The sequence below is a fragment of the Coturnix japonica genome, chromosome Z (genome assembly GCF_001577835.2).
Source record: "Coturnix japonica isolate 7356 chromosome Z, Coturnix japonica 2.1, whole genome shotgun sequence".
NCBI lineage: Eukaryota > Metazoa > Chordata > Aves > Galliformes > Phasianidae > Coturnix > Coturnix japonica.
Window position 1 is genome coordinate 13,789,255 of NC_029547.1, and position 20,856 is coordinate 13,810,110.

The 20,856-nt window shown below is 37.3% G+C and overlaps 1 protein-coding gene across 12 annotated transcripts in view; it reads right to left on the reverse strand.

Moving 5' to 3' along the window:
- Nucleotides 1-20,856, reverse strand: part of MAST4 (microtubule associated serine/threonine kinase family member 4) — a 253,946-nt gene that overhangs the window by 46,319 nt on the left and 186,771 nt on the right. For 8 of the 12 annotated variants that reach the window (XM_015848585.2, XM_015848582.2, XM_032441191.1 and 5 more), the window contains 5 exons: nucleotides 18,538-18,626; nucleotides 8,602-8,671; nucleotides 5,860-5,880; nucleotides 5,061-5,139; nucleotides 934-1,091 (listed from right to left, as the gene is read on the reverse strand). In XM_015848585.2, the coding sequence (XP_015704071.1) occupies nucleotides 934-1,091; nucleotides 5,061-5,139; nucleotides 5,860-5,880; nucleotides 8,602-8,671; nucleotides 18,538-18,626 (417 nt within the window). The remainder of the gene's footprint in view (nucleotides 1-933; nucleotides 1,092-5,060; nucleotides 5,140-5,859; nucleotides 5,881-8,601; nucleotides 8,672-18,537; nucleotides 18,627-20,856) is intronic. The other 4 variants (XM_015848586.2, XM_015848583.2, XM_032441193.1 and 1 more) reach the window with 1 other exon arrangement.

Genomic DNA, 20,856 nt, shown 5'->3' on the forward strand with positions numbered 1-20,856 from the left:
TAAGGTGATAATGAAAAAATGTTCTAACTATTATTTGCAATCTATCTGGCAGGTAAAGGCAGCTACGAGTAATGCTATAACATGCACAGGTTCCATGCCATGGACACTGTGCCTGGAAGAAAAAAAAACCAACAAAACCAACAAAAACAAAGCATGAAACTTGAAGGAAAAGCATCCATAAAAGGTACCCACGGCCTAGTCTAACCTAGAAAACTCATTTTCATTGTTGTAAACCTCATTTTTAAAAATGTCCATCTGACTTTCCAGATACCAGACCACCCAAGTATGGTGTAGAAGATGCAGAATAAGATCCCAAGAAGGCAATGTCCTGCTCTAGGAGCAACTTTATCTTAAAACATACATAGGAGTTTCTTGAAATGCATTTCTTACTTGAGCAAAAGAAACGGCTTTCAGCTCTCTGAGAGAGCAAAAAACAACAATATATGATCTTCAATGAAATGCACCTCACACAAATGGCACCGCAAAGGGAACTCCAGAGGTCAACTCTGGGACAAAACAAGAAACTGAAGTAGATTTTTATTAATTAAAACTAATGAATTAATGAACGCTTCCACCCCAACTCCCTGCCCATTTATTCTTCACCACAGTTCTTTTCAGACATTTCTAGAATATAAACACTTTTCAAATTACTTTTTCCAAAATAAAAGACAATACTATTTAAACAATTTGAACTCCTGAAGTCAGATCAGTAACATGTAGCTCATTCGAAGAGGTTACGATGCCTCTTTTATGTTTACCTTACACGGCTGAACATAGGAATAAAAACTTTGAAACGATTATTAATAGTTCAGGCACAGATTCTTACCTCTTCAGCCATTAGGAAAATAAAGAATGCTCCCAGTACACAAAGCCACAATATTCTAGAGTACATAAATTAAGAATCAACCCCTCTCACCCAATGGACAAACCCACCTGAGACTTCTGGAGCGAGGGCGCATTGCTGTGGTCCTGCATCTGTTATCACTTGCAATGCTTTCAGTGGTACAGAAATGTTTAGATAAAAAATGCAGTTCATCAGGTGTTGGTTGGTATGGTAACTGGTGGAGTTTCTCTTGGGATGAACAAGATGACTGGAAAAGAAAAGCAGAACACAAACTTCCATTAGTGAAAAAGCATTTTCAAGATCATATTCTGTTTATGAATGAGATCAACTACCATATTAAAGAAGAACGAAAATAATTTGTCTCAACTTACCAAGCTAAATACAGTTTAAATATAAAACTATTTCAGTCTCAGAATAAGGAATCATCGAATTTCAGTTCACATTTTGTCTTTCTATGGCACAGACATCTGGTGTCAGTAAGACACTACAGTATTTAGAGAATATTTTAAATGGAGTCTGCTGAACATTAATTACTTGAATAAGGCAGAATAAGTGCGTTAGCTGTAGAGTATGTCACAATGCTAATTTCAATTCTGTACATGTAAATTATTTCATTACCTATAATTAAGATTATCAAAGTTTGGGGGAAAAAAATAGTCTAAATTCTTGCTGAAAAAACGAACATGCTATTTTCTTATAAAGAAACTTTTAAGATGATATGAAAGAACAAAACAGTTACCACAATCAGTTGTACGGCTGTCAGAAATGAAAAGGATTGCATTCAAACTATCCCTTTCACTTAAAAATGGAAGATACAGACTGCTATGAGACTGGTGCTGTTACCACAGTAACTACCCTTGCAAAACTAGCTGTAAAGCCATAGGGCATTATGTGCTGTCATCCACAAACTTGCTGAGGGTGCACTTAGTATCCCTGCTGATATGACAGTGTGATACTAGAAAGCTGCCTGGTATCATGCAGACATCACTTTTATTTTAACAGTGGAAGGGATGAATTCCAAAATCTTCAATTTCTTGGCCTTTGCATCTGCAGCCAAAGGCATCTTTACTATTCCATTCAAAGTGAGAGAAGTCAATAAACTTCCATACTGTATTGACATCTCCATTCATTATTAAAGTCAGCAGGTAATATCCAGGCTGTTAAGCACAGGAACAAGACAGTCTTCATAATTACCTCGTAATCTGAGTGGTAAAAAATGAACAAATCCTAATTCTAAGAACTAAATAAAAGATTACTTATCACAATAGTTCTCATGAAGTTACCTCTTGACAGAAAAAAAGACAAAGAAAAAAAACTGACGGGAAAAGTTAACTCCCACTAGACTGGTGTATATGGGAAGGCTTCATCACATTTGAACAAGTTAAAGATAGCAAGACTACATTATCTTGCTTTGCTGCAGGCTAAAAAGACTGTAAACCAAGATTTTACCACAGTTTACTTGATAGGGAGTAACCTGTCAAGCCAGAGTAACTCAATTATGAATTTCAGCTGTAGCACATTAATGTGCATAATTTAGTACACAGAACGGACCACCCTCCTTCATATTTCACACTGTGGCAGCTAGCTGCAGTTAACTTCATGATTAATTCTAGAGCCACCCTCATTAACTTAAAAGAACAATGACATTTCCCAATACAGACTGTCACGTATATGTTATTTCTAAAAAACAAACATCCTTTGCATTTCAGGGGATTCTAGGCACATCAAAAAAGCAGTAATCTACTTCATGCTTTTCTACGTGTAAGATGAGATGTTAGCAGAAGATCTTTATTTTCCTCAGGACTTCCAGCTACACCAGAACCACGCACAAGGGTGCATTGTCTTGGAGATCTGCACAGATTGCAGATCTCAGATCACAAAGCAGAATTCTACAAAGGAAAAAAAGAAAACACAAGAAAACCCCCAAAAACAGCCCTCCTGGCATTCTAGAATAGTTCATTCAAGAATTGCATAGGATTTAACATATTTATTAAAAATGAATGCATCACTACAAGGCAAACGGTTCTTCAAATACAAAAACACAAATCCTCAGCCAATATCAGCTAATGTACTTGCCAAAATTTCCTTTCCAATCTCCCTACTCTACCTTCCCATCTAAATAATTTACAAAGAGTACTACAGACAAAAAGAAAAAAAAGTAACCAATTTTTTTCACAGTTCTTGCTTATAGGCCACCTCTCCTAAAAGACACACGATCATCTTAACAGCAGAGGAATCTTCAAAGGAAAAAAAAAAAACAACAAAACTCCACAAAGGAATAGAAACAGGGAGCCTCAACGCTACACTGCTGCTCTCTTCAACAAAATCCAGTCTTATTAGAAAACAAATTCAATTCCACAAGTTAGAAATTGTTTGCTCAACGCTATAAATCTATTTTATTATTTATAAGATGTGGTCCTGTCAGAGACTGTCAAGGCAGAACTCAAAAATAGTATTGTGAAGGTTAAGATGCATAACTCCATAAATGGCAGTGCTGCTCTTTATCCAGAAGAAATGCAGATACGATGTCAAAACTGTCTTGTGTTTCAGCACATCCATGCAGTAAACTTAAAATGGAGTAAAGAAAGCAGCAAAACACTCTAAACTACAATTCTAAAATCGAAGCTATCAAGGAAAAAAGCTATGCCTATGGATGGAAAATTAGAACTGTGTTTTAAGACATTCCTAATACAGCTTTTCATTTCTTTAGCACAAGTCTCTTACTTCTATGATGAGGTTGCTATAGCAATTTATTATCTGACAAACTTCTTTACATCAATATGTTTTAAGTGAAAAGCATAGTATACCTGCTCTAGGGTCAAGAAGACACGTATGAGTGTGCACAATGGAAAGTGGTTAGAAACAATGTGAAACAAAGCACTTACTGGGCAAAGACTTGATTAAGGTCAGAGGCCAAAACTGAGCACTACTGAGAAGCAGTTCAAAATATGCAAAGGCTGCTTCAAAAGTAATGTGTCATATCTTACTACGCTGGGCCCACAACACTGGAGGCATCTGATTATATTGATATGGCAGTAGAGATAGAACCTGACCACCAAGACTCCATTTTATTTCACTGCTGTGTGACAAATGGCAGCAGAGGGGCAGTTTGACAGAATGGCATTATGAGATGGAAGAATGCATTAAGCAAGGGCGCGTCATTGTATGAGGAAATAATTGCACCCATTGTCATTCACTGACACTTGCTGAACATTTATGGAGACCAACCAGTGGATGTAAGCACTGTGAGGCAGTGGGTGGTGCCCCTCAGCAGAGGTGACTGTGATAGAGGGTCACCTCAGCTGGTGACTGTTTTTACAAGTGGCATGCAGGCTTTTGTAGCTGTCAAAATGTCCACTATTTGCCATTTCCAAAGCAGGCTTTCTCTTTGAGCTTTATCTTACCAGTTTCTTAGGCCTGGCTATCACAACAAATACAGGTTGTAACATTACTCAGTGCTTCCCCTTAAGTACAGAGGTGCATGTGATGTGGGAAAGTACAGACTTGTACTTCAGTCACTTACCAGCTTGTAACCTTAGTAATGGAGGAGAATCACATGCAGTGCCATGGTGCCATTCAAAAGTCAGATGGCACATGCTCCACAGGTGGGTGTGATCAGTTCAAGAGGATTTATCTAACATGCAAAAACTAACAATTTTCACTACTATACTTATCCTACTCTGTTTTAATTCTAGTCACCTAAAAAAGCTAAATATGTCATTTAATATCATGCACTAGAACCCCACTATAGTCAAAGAAAAAAAGGCAAACCTATGATTCGCCTCATCTGAATACAGCAGGATAACCAAGGATGTAAGTCAATCATGTCGTAGGGTATTTCTCCTTACGCTAGCAAGGGACCCTCACAAACTCAAAACTTAACTTTGTATGATTATGTCTCCTAACCTACTGCATTACAGATCAAAAGGATGCAGGTAAACACAACTTCCTTTACACAAAACTAAGATCCATAAAAGCAGAGCACAAGTAGCCTGAAGTTTTCTAATATTTCATTAAAATAGTTTAGTACCCCAAACCAATTCAAAGTCTATCAGCAGAAAAATAAAGAAAAACACACTCACTGAAAAACAGACAACAACAAACAGAAAAAGAAATAACACACAAAGTCATTTTCCTAAAACAAGTAACCTCTGCTTAATTTAAGAAGATAGGGTGCATAACAAAAATCTGCCTACATAACAAAGCGGATACTCACAGAAACAGTTGAGCTGGGTGTATTTGTACCATATCCAGAAGAAGGGAGGGAAGCCAAAGACCAGCGGCGACCATCAGTCCTGTTGTGAAGACTGAGTTTAGTCAAATGAACTCTGGTAGTACGTAGAAACATCTATGAAGTGTTGTGAAAAAACTACATTCCAAAAGCATGATGCAGACAAGTTTTTTAATAGAAAGTAAACATTCACAAGGGGCCACAATAAACAAGCTCTCAGCAAAGATGATTAAGGCTTACAGACTTCCTAGAGAATTTTCAAGTCTAGGTCTATGAGATGAAACAATTAGAAAGTGAATTAACAGATCCACAGAGATGATCTCTCACTAATGAACATAAAAACTCTACACAGAGTCTTCATAACTTTTGGGTTCATCGGATGAAAATGAATGAGAAGCAAATTAAAAACCTGTGAACAAATGCAAGTCATGATGCTCTGAACCACAAAATAACCACAACAATACATTAAGTGTCAGGGTAACATTTTCTTACATGACATCAGTGGAGGACAACAGCAAACTAGCAAGCTAATTTAAAATAACTAGGAAATAATGATTTGGTAAGCACTTAAGTTTGTGCAAAGTTACATGTAGATCAGTAAAATAAATGTGTCAGAAAAATCATGCTTAATCAGATTAAATAAAAATCACAACTAAAGCCAATTCTACTCTTAACAGCCTCAGGTGAGCTACACATAGACAAGATGGAGCTTAAACATTCAAGGAGCCAAACCAAAAAGCAATAAAGAAGTTGATGTTTTGATTTCTAAGAAGGTATGATTTACCTGTCATTTCGGTGCCCATGACTGGAGTACAATTGTTATCAATTTTTTTTTTTTTTAAAAAAAAAAAAAAAGAAAAAAGAAAAAAAAAGGAAAATAATACATACATAAATAAGAAAATGAAATTATTTTTATTAATACACAAATTGATGGCAGAGTTGAGAGGAAAATCAAACTTCTGTTTTAAAGCCAGTACAAAGATCACCTCTCAAGTCCAATCTGCACAAAAAAATACAACTCCATAAAGGAGAACTTATGACACAGAAAATCTGGAGCCCTGAATTTCTTGGAGGACCTTTCCTTTCCTTTGAGGTAACTGTCAGCCCTCCCACCCTCTCAATTCTAGCAGTTTGTTTCCTAATCCTGTTTATTTACAAGCTACAGCAGAGCAGGCATAAATACATCAAGAACTGCATCTGAAATGCTGTCCATTACAAATTACAATGCATCTTAACAACATTAATTATGAAAAAAGAACATGTAGTAGAGGGACAAGAGTGGATTTGGGGGGGGGGGGAATTATCACAAAATCACAGAATCACCAAATTTGGAAAAGACCTCAGAGATTATCTAGTCCAACTTGTGTTTTTTTTCATTAATTCTTCACCCTCACCCCAACATGAATCAGCAATATCCAGCTCAGTGAGCAATTACAAAAAGAGCTTTCTCTTCATTTTGGCTCAGGTGCACAAGGCAGGTATGTTTATAGTTGAAAGAGCAAAAATGGCTTAAGACTCATATTCCACAGCAGTGAGACAGAAAATACATCGTTATTGAATTATTTATACTGAACGGGATTCCTGCATCATACAGCAATTCCCACTCACAAAAGCCTTTGCAGTGGGGCAAGATTATCACAGAGAATATCTCAAAAGCAAAGGAGAGAAAATAGGAAGCATCCAATCAGGATGAAAGGAGTAAAGCTTAGCAAGTATCTTCAGCATTTTCCCTGAACCCTGATATACTGCTTGTCACTGGAATACAGTACAGATCTACCTTCTTCCCAGGAATTCTAGAAAGCAGAATCTGCCAGCTACCCACGGGCTCACAGACACTGGACTTGTATGTAGTGGCAGACAGGAGAAGCACAGGCTCCCCCTTTTGTGTCACCGCATCAAATCTAGGCAGATGAAGTTGACACTTGTGTTTGTTGCAGAGGGACCCGGGGCACATGGGTTATACGGAAATCACCACAATACATGCACCAACTTGATAAACCTTTATAGCAGCACTTTCAAATATAGTGTTAACAAACATTTGTATTACAAGAACTAAAAAAAATGAGCTTTCACAGAAAGTGCTAGAAGTTGTTTCTTTGAATCCCACCATAAGGGTTTAATATTTTAAAACAAAATAAAGTTTTTGTGTTAATCCCGTAAGATTTAAAACTCTTCATTTGGAAATTAACAGACTTTCAGTGCTCTAAAAATGTTCAAAATCAGCTGGAACACTGATAAACAAATTCATTTTTTCTTCTTGAATTTTAAGGTTCAGAGAAATAGGATGATTTGAATTTATTTATTTATTTTTATTATGGGTGGGAAAGGAAAAGTACTTCCTGCCAGCTGCTTTTCTAAATAACGCTGTCTTTCACATCTGCTTTTTCCATTATAAACTATTCCAGGATTTTCCTGGAATCTTTCCTTTTACAATAAAGATATTATTAAGAAGAAGTAAATGCAAAAGAAATACTTTTTAAGGTGTTGATTTAAAAAATGACATCATAAAATATCAGAAAGACTTATAAAATCTACTGCTGGAGATGGTTTGTTTCACATAAGAATAAAAAGAATACATGTGTGAAGCTTTCTTCACGTGTATTTTTACGAGCTGTTGTGTGTGCGACTTTAATGAACATCTAAAATAAAGGAAGTAAAGCTACAGCAGTGCTGTTTCACTATGAATACAACAGTCAGATACCTGGCATTAATGACAAAGAATACCACAGCACTCCAATTTCTTTCTTTTTTTTTTTTTTTTTTGTATATACTCTTGGGTCAACATACAAACTTTACCTATTCTCCCAGACTTAGAGTTAATGAATATATTGAGATAAGTTGTCAAGGCATTAAGTGATATGGAACCACAGTGGCACAAATAGGCAGTCTCCCATGACACACGATCAATTTAGTTTACGGTTCATTTAATAGTAATATACTTCATAGATTACTTCAAATTCACTTTATATGTTCAAGAATTCTAACATTAATTAACCCTCTGAATTCTCCCATGACAGAGCTGTCTGTCTCAGTTGTCCAGATAGTGAAAAAGATCAAGGTCAGATATAATATATGGTGACAATCTAGCTGTTACCCGCAAAGCACGGCTCTAAAAACAGGCACTCCTGCTCCATCTTCTCTATAACAGGATTCTTACATGCCATGCACTGCTTAAATTGTTAAAAAGGGTTTTAAAACAATGATGTGTGCTACGACTTCTGGAAATTCCAACAAATGAGGAGATAACATCTGCATTTTCATGCACTCTAAATAAGATTCATTTTAAAGTCATTAACAAAACATGTTTTTTGTACATCAAAAAAAGGTATAAAGGCACTGTATCAATCATCCAACAAAGTTTTACTGCAACTGAGGTTTAAAGAGTTTATGTAACAGGGACAGACATCATTCCTTGTGATAGATTTGACAGATATAACAGCAGATTTGCAATCACCACTTAATATCTGGGTCCAACAGCACTTCCTTTCTGCAGAACGCATGCTACATGCTATAAATAAATGCTTACCTTCTTGCAAAAGAAAAGTGGGCTGAGGCACTGGGAGAGAAATTCCTTGGACTATCTTGAGGACTGTTTCCTGTTGGAAGGGCAAATAAAGAAATAAACACATATTAGGAATATTCAGGCATGCTACTTAAATCACTTTTAGTTGAGTTAGAAGCTAATTTTTTGAGTCACAGTCTCTGAGAAAACAAACTGATGTTGAATCTTAATTCAAGTAAGATTTCACTTATATATTTCACTCATACATACTAGTTCACTATAAATCACGTATTTTAGAAAGTTTAGAAAAATTCTATTTTATCTTGAAAAAAAATATTTTCAAGTAGGCAGAACACATTTAATAATCTTTTCTACACTATCTGAATGTTAAACCAAAACGTGAAAAAGCTGAGCACCCTGTGTGATAATAAGTGACACTGTCAACAAGAGACTACTTAGAGATTGTTATTTCTCCCTATGTGAATACTTAACCTCCTGACCAATGAAAGTATAGAAAGAAGACAGCTGATGAGAGGCAGTTGGCTCTTCAACAAATATATCTAGAAGAAACACAGTATTGAGAAAAAGTATTGATGCTACCTGAAAGACCCCAAAAACCCACTAACCTTCAAAAGTTAAAAGGATTTGTTTTAAAGCAGCATCCACATAAATCTAAAATCTTCCTTAAACAATTCAAACACTGATTGCAACATCAATACCTTAAAACAATGAATTTACTTTTGACATAAATGGGACTGCAACATAACTAGTTACAAAAAAAGATTATTTTTTTGAGAATTATTGCCTACATGTGGAAAACCTAGTAAAACACTTAAGTGGCTTTGATTTCTACTCATATTTTTGAGCAAAAATTGCATTTTTCAGAGTGTCCTTAGACGTTCTATGACAAAGAATCACTAGGTAGTAAACAGGGTCCCTTCTCCCTCTTTTATCAGAAGCAGATGCAGGATTCATTTTTAGCTCTGCTTAAAATCATGTCTTTCCATCTGTTCTTTCCACAGCCCCAAGAGACAAGGATTCCACTTTCGCTGGCCAGTACCCCAGACTGCTTTTTGTACATTTATTTATCACAGCTGAGCTATGCCCTTTCAACTTCACCCCCTCCCTCTCAAGATCCTGGCTTCTTCATTACTCTTCAGATGCTTCTGAGGGCCTAGACAATTTCGAGATGGCAAGGATTTTTGTTCCCTTAAGCAATGGAAGGGAAGAATGGAGGAAAGCTGAAGCTACACATGTAGCACAGATTACAATCTTTACTTGGGGTCCAGCACGGTTTATTCTCATTCTGCATGAACTGCAAACACCAAATCACTGACAATAACAGCTCATTTAATTTAACAGCTAACCGGATTTCTTTTGCTGCTTAATAAAGATAAGATAGGCTAAAAAAAATTAACACCATGCATACAAAGTATTGTCGCAAACTTCAGCTACTGTACTGAAAATAACTGTAATTGGGAGTTCTTTATGAGCTTAAATATGAGGGGAAAAAATAAAAAGACAGGAAAAAAAAAAAAGCAAAAAAAGCTATCAAACTGGCAAAGAAGAATCAGATCAGGTGATGGGACAGAAACAGCTTCTGACAGAAAATAATCTGACAAATCAGCAGATGGAGGATTTCTTAAATTTATTTCTGGCGATAGCTATTTTTCAGCTTTACAGGGATACACTTCCTTATCACACACCAGCGGTTTGCCTAACAGCTACTTAGGCAAACCAACCATTTACTTTGAGCATAGCATTCACAACAAAGCAAAAAACACTGAAGACACAGAAATATTACAACTACAGTGCGGGGTTCAAGGAAACACATTCTGGTGGCTACCCCACTAAAAGCAATAAAAACACTTTCTCTCAGAGAAAATGCAACATCTATGTCTTATTCACAAAGGAAAATCTGGACACGAGCACAATTTCCAAATGCAAATCAGCTTTTAAAACAACAGAATTGGCAAAGCTACATACATAATACTTTGATATTAAACAATGTGTTTTTATTTAGATGTCTGAGAACCCAGACAAGCCTGGAAACTGAATGAAAATCTGAACCTCAAACAATGGAAGCAACAACTGGTGCTATTAAGGGTTTAAGGTGTGGTGTCCCAGAAAAACAAGAAAGGTTAGAAGCAGAGTCCTATACATGACCTTCATCCATCATGGCATTCATCCACCCCCAAGTCCATCTGCATGTCTATACCTGGGAGACCTTCAAATAAAAGCCAGTGCCAGTTAATTCTCTGCCCATATGTGCAGTGCTTGCTTATTAGTCAAATCCCGTTGTTCTCTGGGTTCTGCTGGCTACTGTATGTTTTAGTCCTAGGGTATTTCTCTGCAGCTGAGATTACTGTTTATGTTCCCACCATGATGAAGTAAGCCTGACTGGTGGTCAGGCAGTAGGTAAGTAATTAACTCCAGATCCTCTGGGAGAAGTAACACAATGAATAGGCAATCAACATACCAAAACAATACTTTTAACTCAAGACAATACAAGGGGTGCCTTATTTTGCAATCAACTATTGTTAAGAACACTATACATAAATTAATTTAATTGTGTAATTGTGTTGTCATTACCATCAGTAAGTCCTGTGCCTTTACCAGGGAGGGAAGGCATGTTACAGTGATGCATTTCTAATAGCAGCTTACTTACAAAACAAAGAAATTCTGATTCAAACAGTTTGTTCATACTGAAGGAATAACAGATTAATGATAACTGAAATCATAAATTCCCAATGGCCGAAAGACAGCTCAAGTTTGAAGTCTTGGTGTCATTATCTGATAGTCTTTTGAAATAAATTACAGTACAGCAGCACAATGTTACAAGAGGTCATGTTCCTCTGTGTCTGTTTACTTGGTGGTGAATGCATGCTGTGAAGTGAACAGCATGCAGGCAAACATCAATAGTCACAGGTCTGAATTTCATACCCCAAGAAACTGCCAGTCAGCAGCTGGGCAGCAGAAACACTGAATATTTCTGCAGGTGTTTCTACTGAGACCTGCACAGAGGAAAGGGTCTTGTGCTATTTCAAAAACAATTAATTATGCTTCATGCCTCAGTTACAGAAAGTAAGGTTAGCAAGCTCCTTAAATCCATTTGCCAGATCAAACTTCTCCACGCAGACTTCTTGCTGAATTGCATTGTTATGGTTTACAGCTGGTTTGTTTTACCCTGGTTGTCAATGAAGTCTCCTAGCTTGCTCCGTAGCACTCACTTCTTCCAGGAGACACTAGCATTAGGCAGTCACGAAGGAGTAGGAAAGCTACAACTATTATTTTACTTCCTTCAAGCTGGAATTAACACCGAAACTTAGGCCCAGAAAGTTTACACTGATAAGACAGTAGAATTCCTGCTTTCAGTGTACTGGGAAACAGCAGAGACGAGAGGAAACTACACTTACAATGTTCACAAGAAGAACAGCGGGAACTTTTTACAATCAGACCATAACTTATCTACTTAAAATACCAGCAGTACTATGTTTTAATAGCACTTAACTTGAAAGTGAGTGGAATCTACATGTTAACGTACCATGGACTCTTTCCTTCTAGTCCCTGAACTGTGAGGAGGTGCTCTGAGGCTGACAGCTTGCCTCACAACCAGACTAACTAGTATTAAGCTGAGTTTTAGCAGAACAGCCTCTGCAGTTCTACATGTAACTGAAACACTGTATTAGTTCCCCTAAATAAGAAAGATTCAAAACTTTAACATTTAGCACTCCTACCTTTCACCACAAAAACAAAGGCTTCGCTCCCTTACATTCATTTACAAACCTAATCCTTTCCCCAAAACACCACCTATACAGACTGCTGCTAAAGCAGAACACCATAAAAGCAGCATAAGAGAGATTCTTCTTAGCTTCAAATACATCATAGAAAAGCCAGTTATCACCTACTATGGACAAAAAAGACACGTATAAAGTTAAAAATCCAGGAAAATCTACTTTAAATTCAATGCACACAAATGTCTTGATCATGAAACAACATCTCAAACACCTAAAATAAACAGTACAAATGGTTTCCCTGCAAAAACTCTGAACAATTTAGATTACAGTACAGGCTCTTCAGTCCTCCATTTGCTACACCAAGTAAGTAACAGTCTGTTGGTCTTCCAGGAAGAAGTCTTACATTCTATCATACTAGTTTCTCTTCCTCCACAGTCCCACAACCATGAAAACATTAAGTTTTCCAGGTAAAAATTTGTTTTTAACAATATGAGCAGTGAGCCTGGAACAGGCTGCCCAGAGAGGTGGTGGATGTTCCATCCTTGCAAGCATTCAACGTAAGGCTTGATTAGGCTCTGAGCAACCTGATCTAGCTGTCGATGTCCCTGCTCATTGCAGGGGAGTCACACAGACAACCTTTAAGGGTACCTTGCAAATCAAAAGATTCTATGGTTCCATGATTTCCCATTTTTACATAACACTCACCACTCCTTTTCTAAGCCATTTCATACATGCAATTCTTGTCCTAATACTTGTTTTCTTAGTGACACCACACGGAATATTGTATTGAGAGACACAAGATTTACAGTATTACTCCTAACAGTTAAAACCCATTTCTGCAGTAGATAAAATTAAACAGCACTACACATGATTATTAATCATCAGGTTAACATCATCCACAAGAACAAGCTTCTGTGACTGTTGAGGTGGGGACATCTGAACGCCCTGACTTGCTGTGATGATAATCACTCACTCAAAGGCTGGGTGGTGCTGATGACATGCCTACGCAGCAGCAGGCATTCATCTGGAAAAGTCCATTAGCATCCAGGGCAACAGATGCTGTCCAAGCTGATACTGCATCCCTTTGCCTCTCACAATTTTGAACACATCCACAGTTAATCCAAAACCTAACAGGACATTTCAGCAGGTTTAGTGGCTTTCAACCAGATATTAAACATGAAGGACATCCAAACAAATAAGCTAAGATTGCTAGTTTAATGACCAAGGTTTGAAAATGAAGAAGTATCATTAGTATGTATCTGTTTTCTATTTAATAAGAAAGACTTCACATAATGATAGTTGAAATTACTCTAGAAATCTTACTGTCTCTTCATGTATGCAAAAGACACTGGCAGACATCAGCAGCAAACTGCTCCCTCTTTGACCAGTGCTATGTATTTACTGCACAGTATATTTACTTCACTGCTGTGGTGACATCTCACTTATCCTCCCCTATCCAACCACGTGAATCTGAGAACTACTCAGAAGGTAAGACAAGCACTTAAAAATCTTTATGCAGGTGTTCAGGGTTTACCCAATTCAGCCTGCATGTATAAGGATTAATAAGAGACTGCTTTGTAGGAATAATCCTCCGTTATCCCCATCTTGAACAATTATAACAGGAGAACGGGAAGAGGTATAAAGTACACGGAGAATTCCATATGACTTTCTCATGTGGGAAAATCTGTGCAATTATAAAGTTAGACCACCACTTCTCCTTCAAAGGGCATCTATTTAAGTTAGAGAATGGCCTGTGCCTTCAGTTTAGTCTGAACTTGTAAGAAAAGAAAAAAAGAAAAAAAAGAAAAAATTAAAAATCTTGTAAGAAAAGAAAAACTTGTCTGCCCAGGGAGGTGGTGGAGTCGCCATCCCTGGCAGTGTTAACAAGGCATCTGGATGAGGAGCTATGAGATCTGGTTTAGTGCTTGTGGTAGCAATGGTAATGGTAGGACAGTTGGACGAGGTGATCTTGTAGGTCCTTTCCAACCTTATGATTCTATGAAAAAAAGGACTGCGAGAAAAGAGTGTGGGTATAAAAAGCCCTGAAAAAATCCTGAAAGATTTATGATTATGCTCAAGATGCAATTCTTTAGAACAGAGCAAGACTACATACAATGCTGGTTTTGGATAGGTCCAACTCAAATCACTGTGACTATGCGCCAGCAACCTGAGTTCTTCATTAAGTCTGAAATAATGACACATTACTGAAGGAGCAACCAGACCTCTAAAATGACTGTTGCAGAGATTACCAAAGATGAAAACGCTCTTCAGCAAAGACAGCAGTACTGGAATGAGTGTTAATTCAGTGCACTCTGACTAATAGAGCTCCACCTTCAAACTCACAGTATGCCTTTATATACCTTGCTTCCATTGATAACAAATATACCTAGCATTCTTCCCTTCAAGATGTGAAGTCTTGGGCTAAAAACACATACTTTAAACTAGTTACCCCAAAAGAACTTACCTAAGGTACAGAATACAAGCAGAGGTAACTCAATATATGCCTCAATCTTGTGTCTTCTCCAAGTAAGAGAAATAAATTGATGTAAAATCAGTCTTCATGGAGCAAGGCACAAACATACTGAACTTGGGTACTTAGAAAGCATGGAACTTCCAACCAACACAATTCTAAGAAGGGCAGAGTACAGTACTGCAGAGATCTTAATATAATTAACAGAAATAATTCACAGAAATGATTAACAAAAATTGGGTAGGTTTTCAAGAGTCTAACAGACAACTTGATTCCCTTTGATTTCATTAGTCTACAATAAAGGATAAGTATATGCAGTAAAGACTGAGATGCAACAAGCCTGAAATAAAAACCTGGTCAACTTAAACAGCAGTATCTAGTACAACATTCCTTGCTTTTCTATGAGGCTAACAGTAATTTATCCATACAGATGCCTAGAGTACTCTGACAGTACTGTGGCAAGAAAGGCATTCACGGTATGAAAACAGAAGCCAAAACGGTTTTAAGACATAAGGCCTTTCAATACATAAAGGGGACGAGGATTCCATATCTGGACATAGTACTCCAAGTAAGCTCTCACCAGCACACAGTACAGGGGCAGGATGATCACTGTAGCCCTTCTGCCACACTTCTTTTAATGCAGACCATGATCCAGTTGTCACACTGCTGGCTCACATCGAGATTGCCATCCACCAATACCCCTAGATCCTTCTTGGCAGAGCTGTGCTTAGTCTCTTTGTCTACAGCGTGCACTGCTAGTAGGAGCTGCTGTGATTCCAGTGCAAGGCCTTACACCATCCAGATCAATGTTGTACATCATCTACATCATCTTCAGCACAACTAATACCCTCAGTTACTGGATAGCCTTCTCCATGGTGGTCCATTTACCTGGGAAACATATCAGATCTTCCTTCAAGGGATATCTTTCTTTCACAGATGAAACAAATTGCCTCCACAAGGCTCTGCCTTTTCTTCCACTGCTGTTAACATCTCTTTCCCTAGAAAGAAATCCCAGCTGCCTAGCTTTGCTGCCCAGTAAGCCCAGGCTCCTGGCCCCACTATTCCAGTACTGGAGCAGCCAGGTGATGATGTGCTCATGTGGATGATGAATGAAATCGTTTTGTGTACCTTGCAGCTCACCCATATTTAGCAGTCAGAAAGTTACTGCTTTCTTTATGAGTTCTGACTCTCCCTCCTCCTGTCATCATAGTGGCCCTGCTTCATCCTCATCTTATTCTTCTATCCTTCTGCAGGCTTTTTTTTTTTTTCCATCTTGTTTATAGAGGAGACACAGATTAGCACAGATAGGTTATCCAACTAAACCACAAGGCCTGCTGTGGTGGCTGGCGCAAATGCAAGGCCTGTTACCTCAGATCCAGAGGCTTCCTTCCCTTCAGGGTGCTGAATAGTGTTGAGCAGTAGGCCAGGTTGCAGAGCATTGTAGTGATTTGAGTCCCTCTAAGATTGTCAAGACAACAGCACACCTTTTCCAAATATTTTCCTAGTTTCCCAGGATTCTGCAGTTGTTTAGGGGTGAAGTTCCAAAACAGTGACAGCATCCACTGTTGTAGGTGCCTGACCATACCATCCCACACTCCCAACCATTCATCCAGCTTCAGGGCAGATCACTGGGAGATATTCCTAAACACTTGTTTAACCTTAAAAAAGCCCTGAAACACTATCAGTATGCACAGAAATTTTAACATGCTGGTTTGAGCATTCCCACTTGTCTCCCCCACAGCCTGACTCCCCCAGGTGACAAAGAGTGAAATTATTGATAGTTTCCAATATATGCTTCCTAAAATACAAAGATGACTGCAATACTAAATACTAACACCAGACTAGCTTCATGGTCAGTGTTATACCATGCAGAAAAATGATAACCTTAATTTATCTCTCAGAAATAATACATAATGCAGCAGGGATCATATATCACAAGTAAGTATTTAGTGCTGTTCTGTGCAAATACTCAGAGAGATCTCCAAAAAACCCACACTCTAAACAGCAACTATTAAACAATTGTAACACCTACAACAGTTCCCACCAAAAGGCCTGGCCTGGCACTGGGCATGTTCCCATCACTCAGCAATGACCAAACATCACTGTGCTATAAATACTGACTCAGCTGAAACCGAAACAATGAGGCATCATGAGACACAATGAACTAAGTTTCAGAGACTGGTAAAAAATTCTCAAAACAGTGGAGAACTAGTAGAATATTCAGAGGCTCCAGGTCTCAATTTTATCATCAGTTATACTCAGCCTCTTGAATGGCAAGTGTCAATACCTTTTTCCTTTGAGAGCCCAGTGGAATATAATGGTGCAATATCACATGAGGACAAGTTACCTGCCTGCCACTCATAGCCTAATCTGTCAAACCTGCAGCAATCTGAGAACTCTTGTACAACTGAATTCTGACAACATGCACAAAAACAGTATCTGGATCAGGAGCCCCTTCCAACATCCTCCACACGCTGCATAATCCTGCTTTTGCCACATGTGCATGCAATTACCACACTTCAGCCAAGTACAGTCTAATAAAAAAATAAAATAAAATATAAAATTTTAAAAAATGTTTCTGTTGAATACCAGCACAGATCCTATGCAGCACATTTAGTTTGCTCAACTGGAACTGGAAACTATACAGTTTCCCTCTATCTTTCCTGCGTCACTTTTTTTCTTTTTCTTTTATTGTTCCCCAACAGCAACCACTAATAAGAGATAAAGAAGTGAAAATATGGTTATCTTTTCTGATGGCAATCTTCGCCTGAGATTTGCAGATTGCAACTAATTGAAAACATGGCACATACTGCTCAGTTAGTGGAAAAGAACAGCCTACACTTAAACTTACTTTAAAATTATCATTTTTCTGCTCTCTGAGTGGCTTACCCACAGCTTTGAAATCAACAGTATTATTCAGACTGGCCATAAGTAAAAATGTACTTATTGTGAGAGTGGCAAAACACTGGATAGGTTTTCTAGTAAGGTGTTTGATGCCCTGTGTCTGCCAGTGCTCAAGACACATTTGGGTAACCTGTTTTATATTTTGATCAGACCTCAAGCAATCAGGTAGTTGGACTAAAGGATTTGTAAGTTCCTTCCAAATGAAGTTTTGTTTTTTTCTATTCCTGTTTCATAGTTTGAGAAACTGCATGCAGCATGTTACCTTGAACTCTACACAAATCTTCATGACCTCACCTGTACTCCTATCTGTGACTGCTTGCTGCTCAGTTTGAGGAGAACCACTCTATTTTCTCTAATAATGTTGCTTCCACTAGAAAACTGCAAGCATCTTACTAAACTCAATGCCTTCTTGAAAAACGCAAACAAAACTCAGCACTTTATCTACTACCAATGTGCCTAGCATCAAAAATCCAAAGGAGCAAAAGCACCACAAGTAGAACATAATACTTTACTCACTAACTCCACTAACACTGCCATGTGTCATAAGCAGTTTTATACTCTTTCCATACTACAATACACACTGTCAGGGAATTGGAAAAAATGCATAAGAGCATGGAAAACAAACAAAAAAAAGCTGCATAACCCACGTTCTTTCTGGAGTGCTTTTCACCATGTATGGACTTCTGAATTTAAACTTAACAGAAATTTGGATGGAATGATATGCAGTTTTTCCACTACTACCAACTAAGGAAAGAAGGGTAGTGGGGTAAAATCAGCCCATTTTCCTTTAGTTATACAGGATTTTTAAGGATTTAATACCAGCAGCAGTAGCATAGATACAAAAATCACCTGTGTGTGCTGAGAGAGGTGAATGAGGTCGAGGCAGAGCTGGAGATTGGCCACTGCTCATCAAACTCTTTCGATTACTTGTTCTACAGCTGTTGGGAAAAAGAAGAAAAAAAGACATTAGCATCATAAATACACCACATACCACATTTGAACACTTTAACTTTTTGCTCCTTTGTTCTTTTGCTTCCCAGCCTCCTATTAAAAATCAGTGCTATTGCTGTTTTTGTAGTACTTGCGTGAGTTCAGGAAGTCTATGAACATACTCAATAATGGCAAAGACAGCGGTTTCTAAAGAAAAATCACAGTAGAAACCTTCCAAACCTGCATATCTGCCATTCAGTGCAAAGTAAAGCACGTCCCTGTAGAGTCATTAACAAAATCCTCTTTCCTATCTGCAGCTTTCCTCTCTGCCATACATTTTAAATAATGTATAAAAACATACAAGCACAATATTTTAAAAAAGCAACAAAACAGCTTTTAATCACTATTCAATAAGTAAACTTATTTCTGTTAAATGAACTAGAGCTCCAACTTACAGGCCAGGAAGAGCAATGATTTATCAATCTATGATACAATAATTATAAATTTAATTATTGACATAAATTTTGCACCTGTGTCTTTTGTCAATGAAACAGATGATGCCTCCAAAGATTAATACATTTTTTAACTCATACATTTTTCATCTACAAAGCCACTAATTTCCCATATCACAGGATCATTAAGCAAGATAAATAGTAAATTAACGCATCTATTAAACTTCAGAGGACACACTTTTCTTAAATACACTACACCATTTCAAAGTGTTTTTGGTAGAGAGATTTCATTTTCCTTTGTTTTACTGTAACTATTACTATCATAAATATGAATCCTCAACACTTCGGAGACTCCTGCACGAAAAAAAACAGCATCTTCAAGTCAAAAGGACTAACTATAAAAACTTAAATGCATATGCAAATGTACGAAGACTTTCAATCAGAAAATCTGCTAATGTCTAGAAACCTCAAAACCAGAAAAAGGTGAAAGATTCTTACATAAGAAACACTTCATAAAAATAAGATGGACGTATTCAGATCTTATTTGTAGATGTCCCTGAAGATGAGCATTCTAACATTATGATCTCAGTGTAATAGCCATAAAGCAATACTCATTCAAGCTGAATGGCACTAATTGATTACAATGCAAAAGAGAGGATAACATGAAATAGTATAAGCATAGAAATAAAGAAAGGACTCATACTATTTCCAATACATAAAACTGTTAAACACTGGGACCAGCATCCCCTTGACAAATTATTTTGTGAAGAAGTAAAAGTGTCACACCCAACAGTATAACAAGTTAATGCAAAGTTATTATCTACCATATCACTTAATTATTATAACGAATTATATGTTAACTCATGCATATATTTTAATAGAAACCACTGAGCTGTGTAAGAAAATAAAGCAAAAAAATGACTGAAGGAGTCACATTTGAAGTACAGGGAAAAAAAACAACAAAAAGCCCACATCAGACTTCAGAGATGCACTCCAATTTCTAAGGTGACTAAAGAGATACATTTTCTCAAATGAGAAGATACATTTTAAAGAATCCTCCTAAATTAGTTTATCTAACAAGAAACATTTTTAATGTACTCACTATGTAACCCACTTTTTAAGTAACAGAACTTCAGCAAATACTCCTTATTTTACTAGACAATTCCAGTCTTCTTGTTTCAACTTGTCCCTAAATTCTATCCAGCTGAAGAATTACATTTGATTGTTCTCTCACCTAAGAATAATACAAATTCCTCCTTGTGACTTCATGTAATATTACTGTACTTTCAGAAACTTTTTTTTATATCATTCCATGATAAGCCTCAGTTTAGCTGCTACACAGTTTCAAAGAAGGATGGACTAACTGTCCACTGGTAATTCTGCAATCCAAAACTAAATCCATTGTATGCAGTCTTCTGGGTTGTGGTCTAAGGCTGTAGGACCACACTACCTTTCAGCTGCTCTGCAAATGCAAACTTGAGTTTCCCATTTTTCACACACAAAAAAAGGTATTTTAATCATCTAAACCCTTAATATATATAACCAGTAAAAGAGAGATGATTCTCCTTAACTAACCAAACATTAATTCAAATTCTAGACCCCATGCACTTGTGATTGATTCTGTTACATAGATAATTCCAGTCATGTGTATCTGTAGCATTTACACTCAACTGTAGAAGCTGAATTTTATCATGTATGCCAGAATTTCATACGCAAAGGACTCTTTCTATTCATTTTTGCAGTAAATTTCAAACTTCACATTCTACAGATGAAATTAGCGCAATGC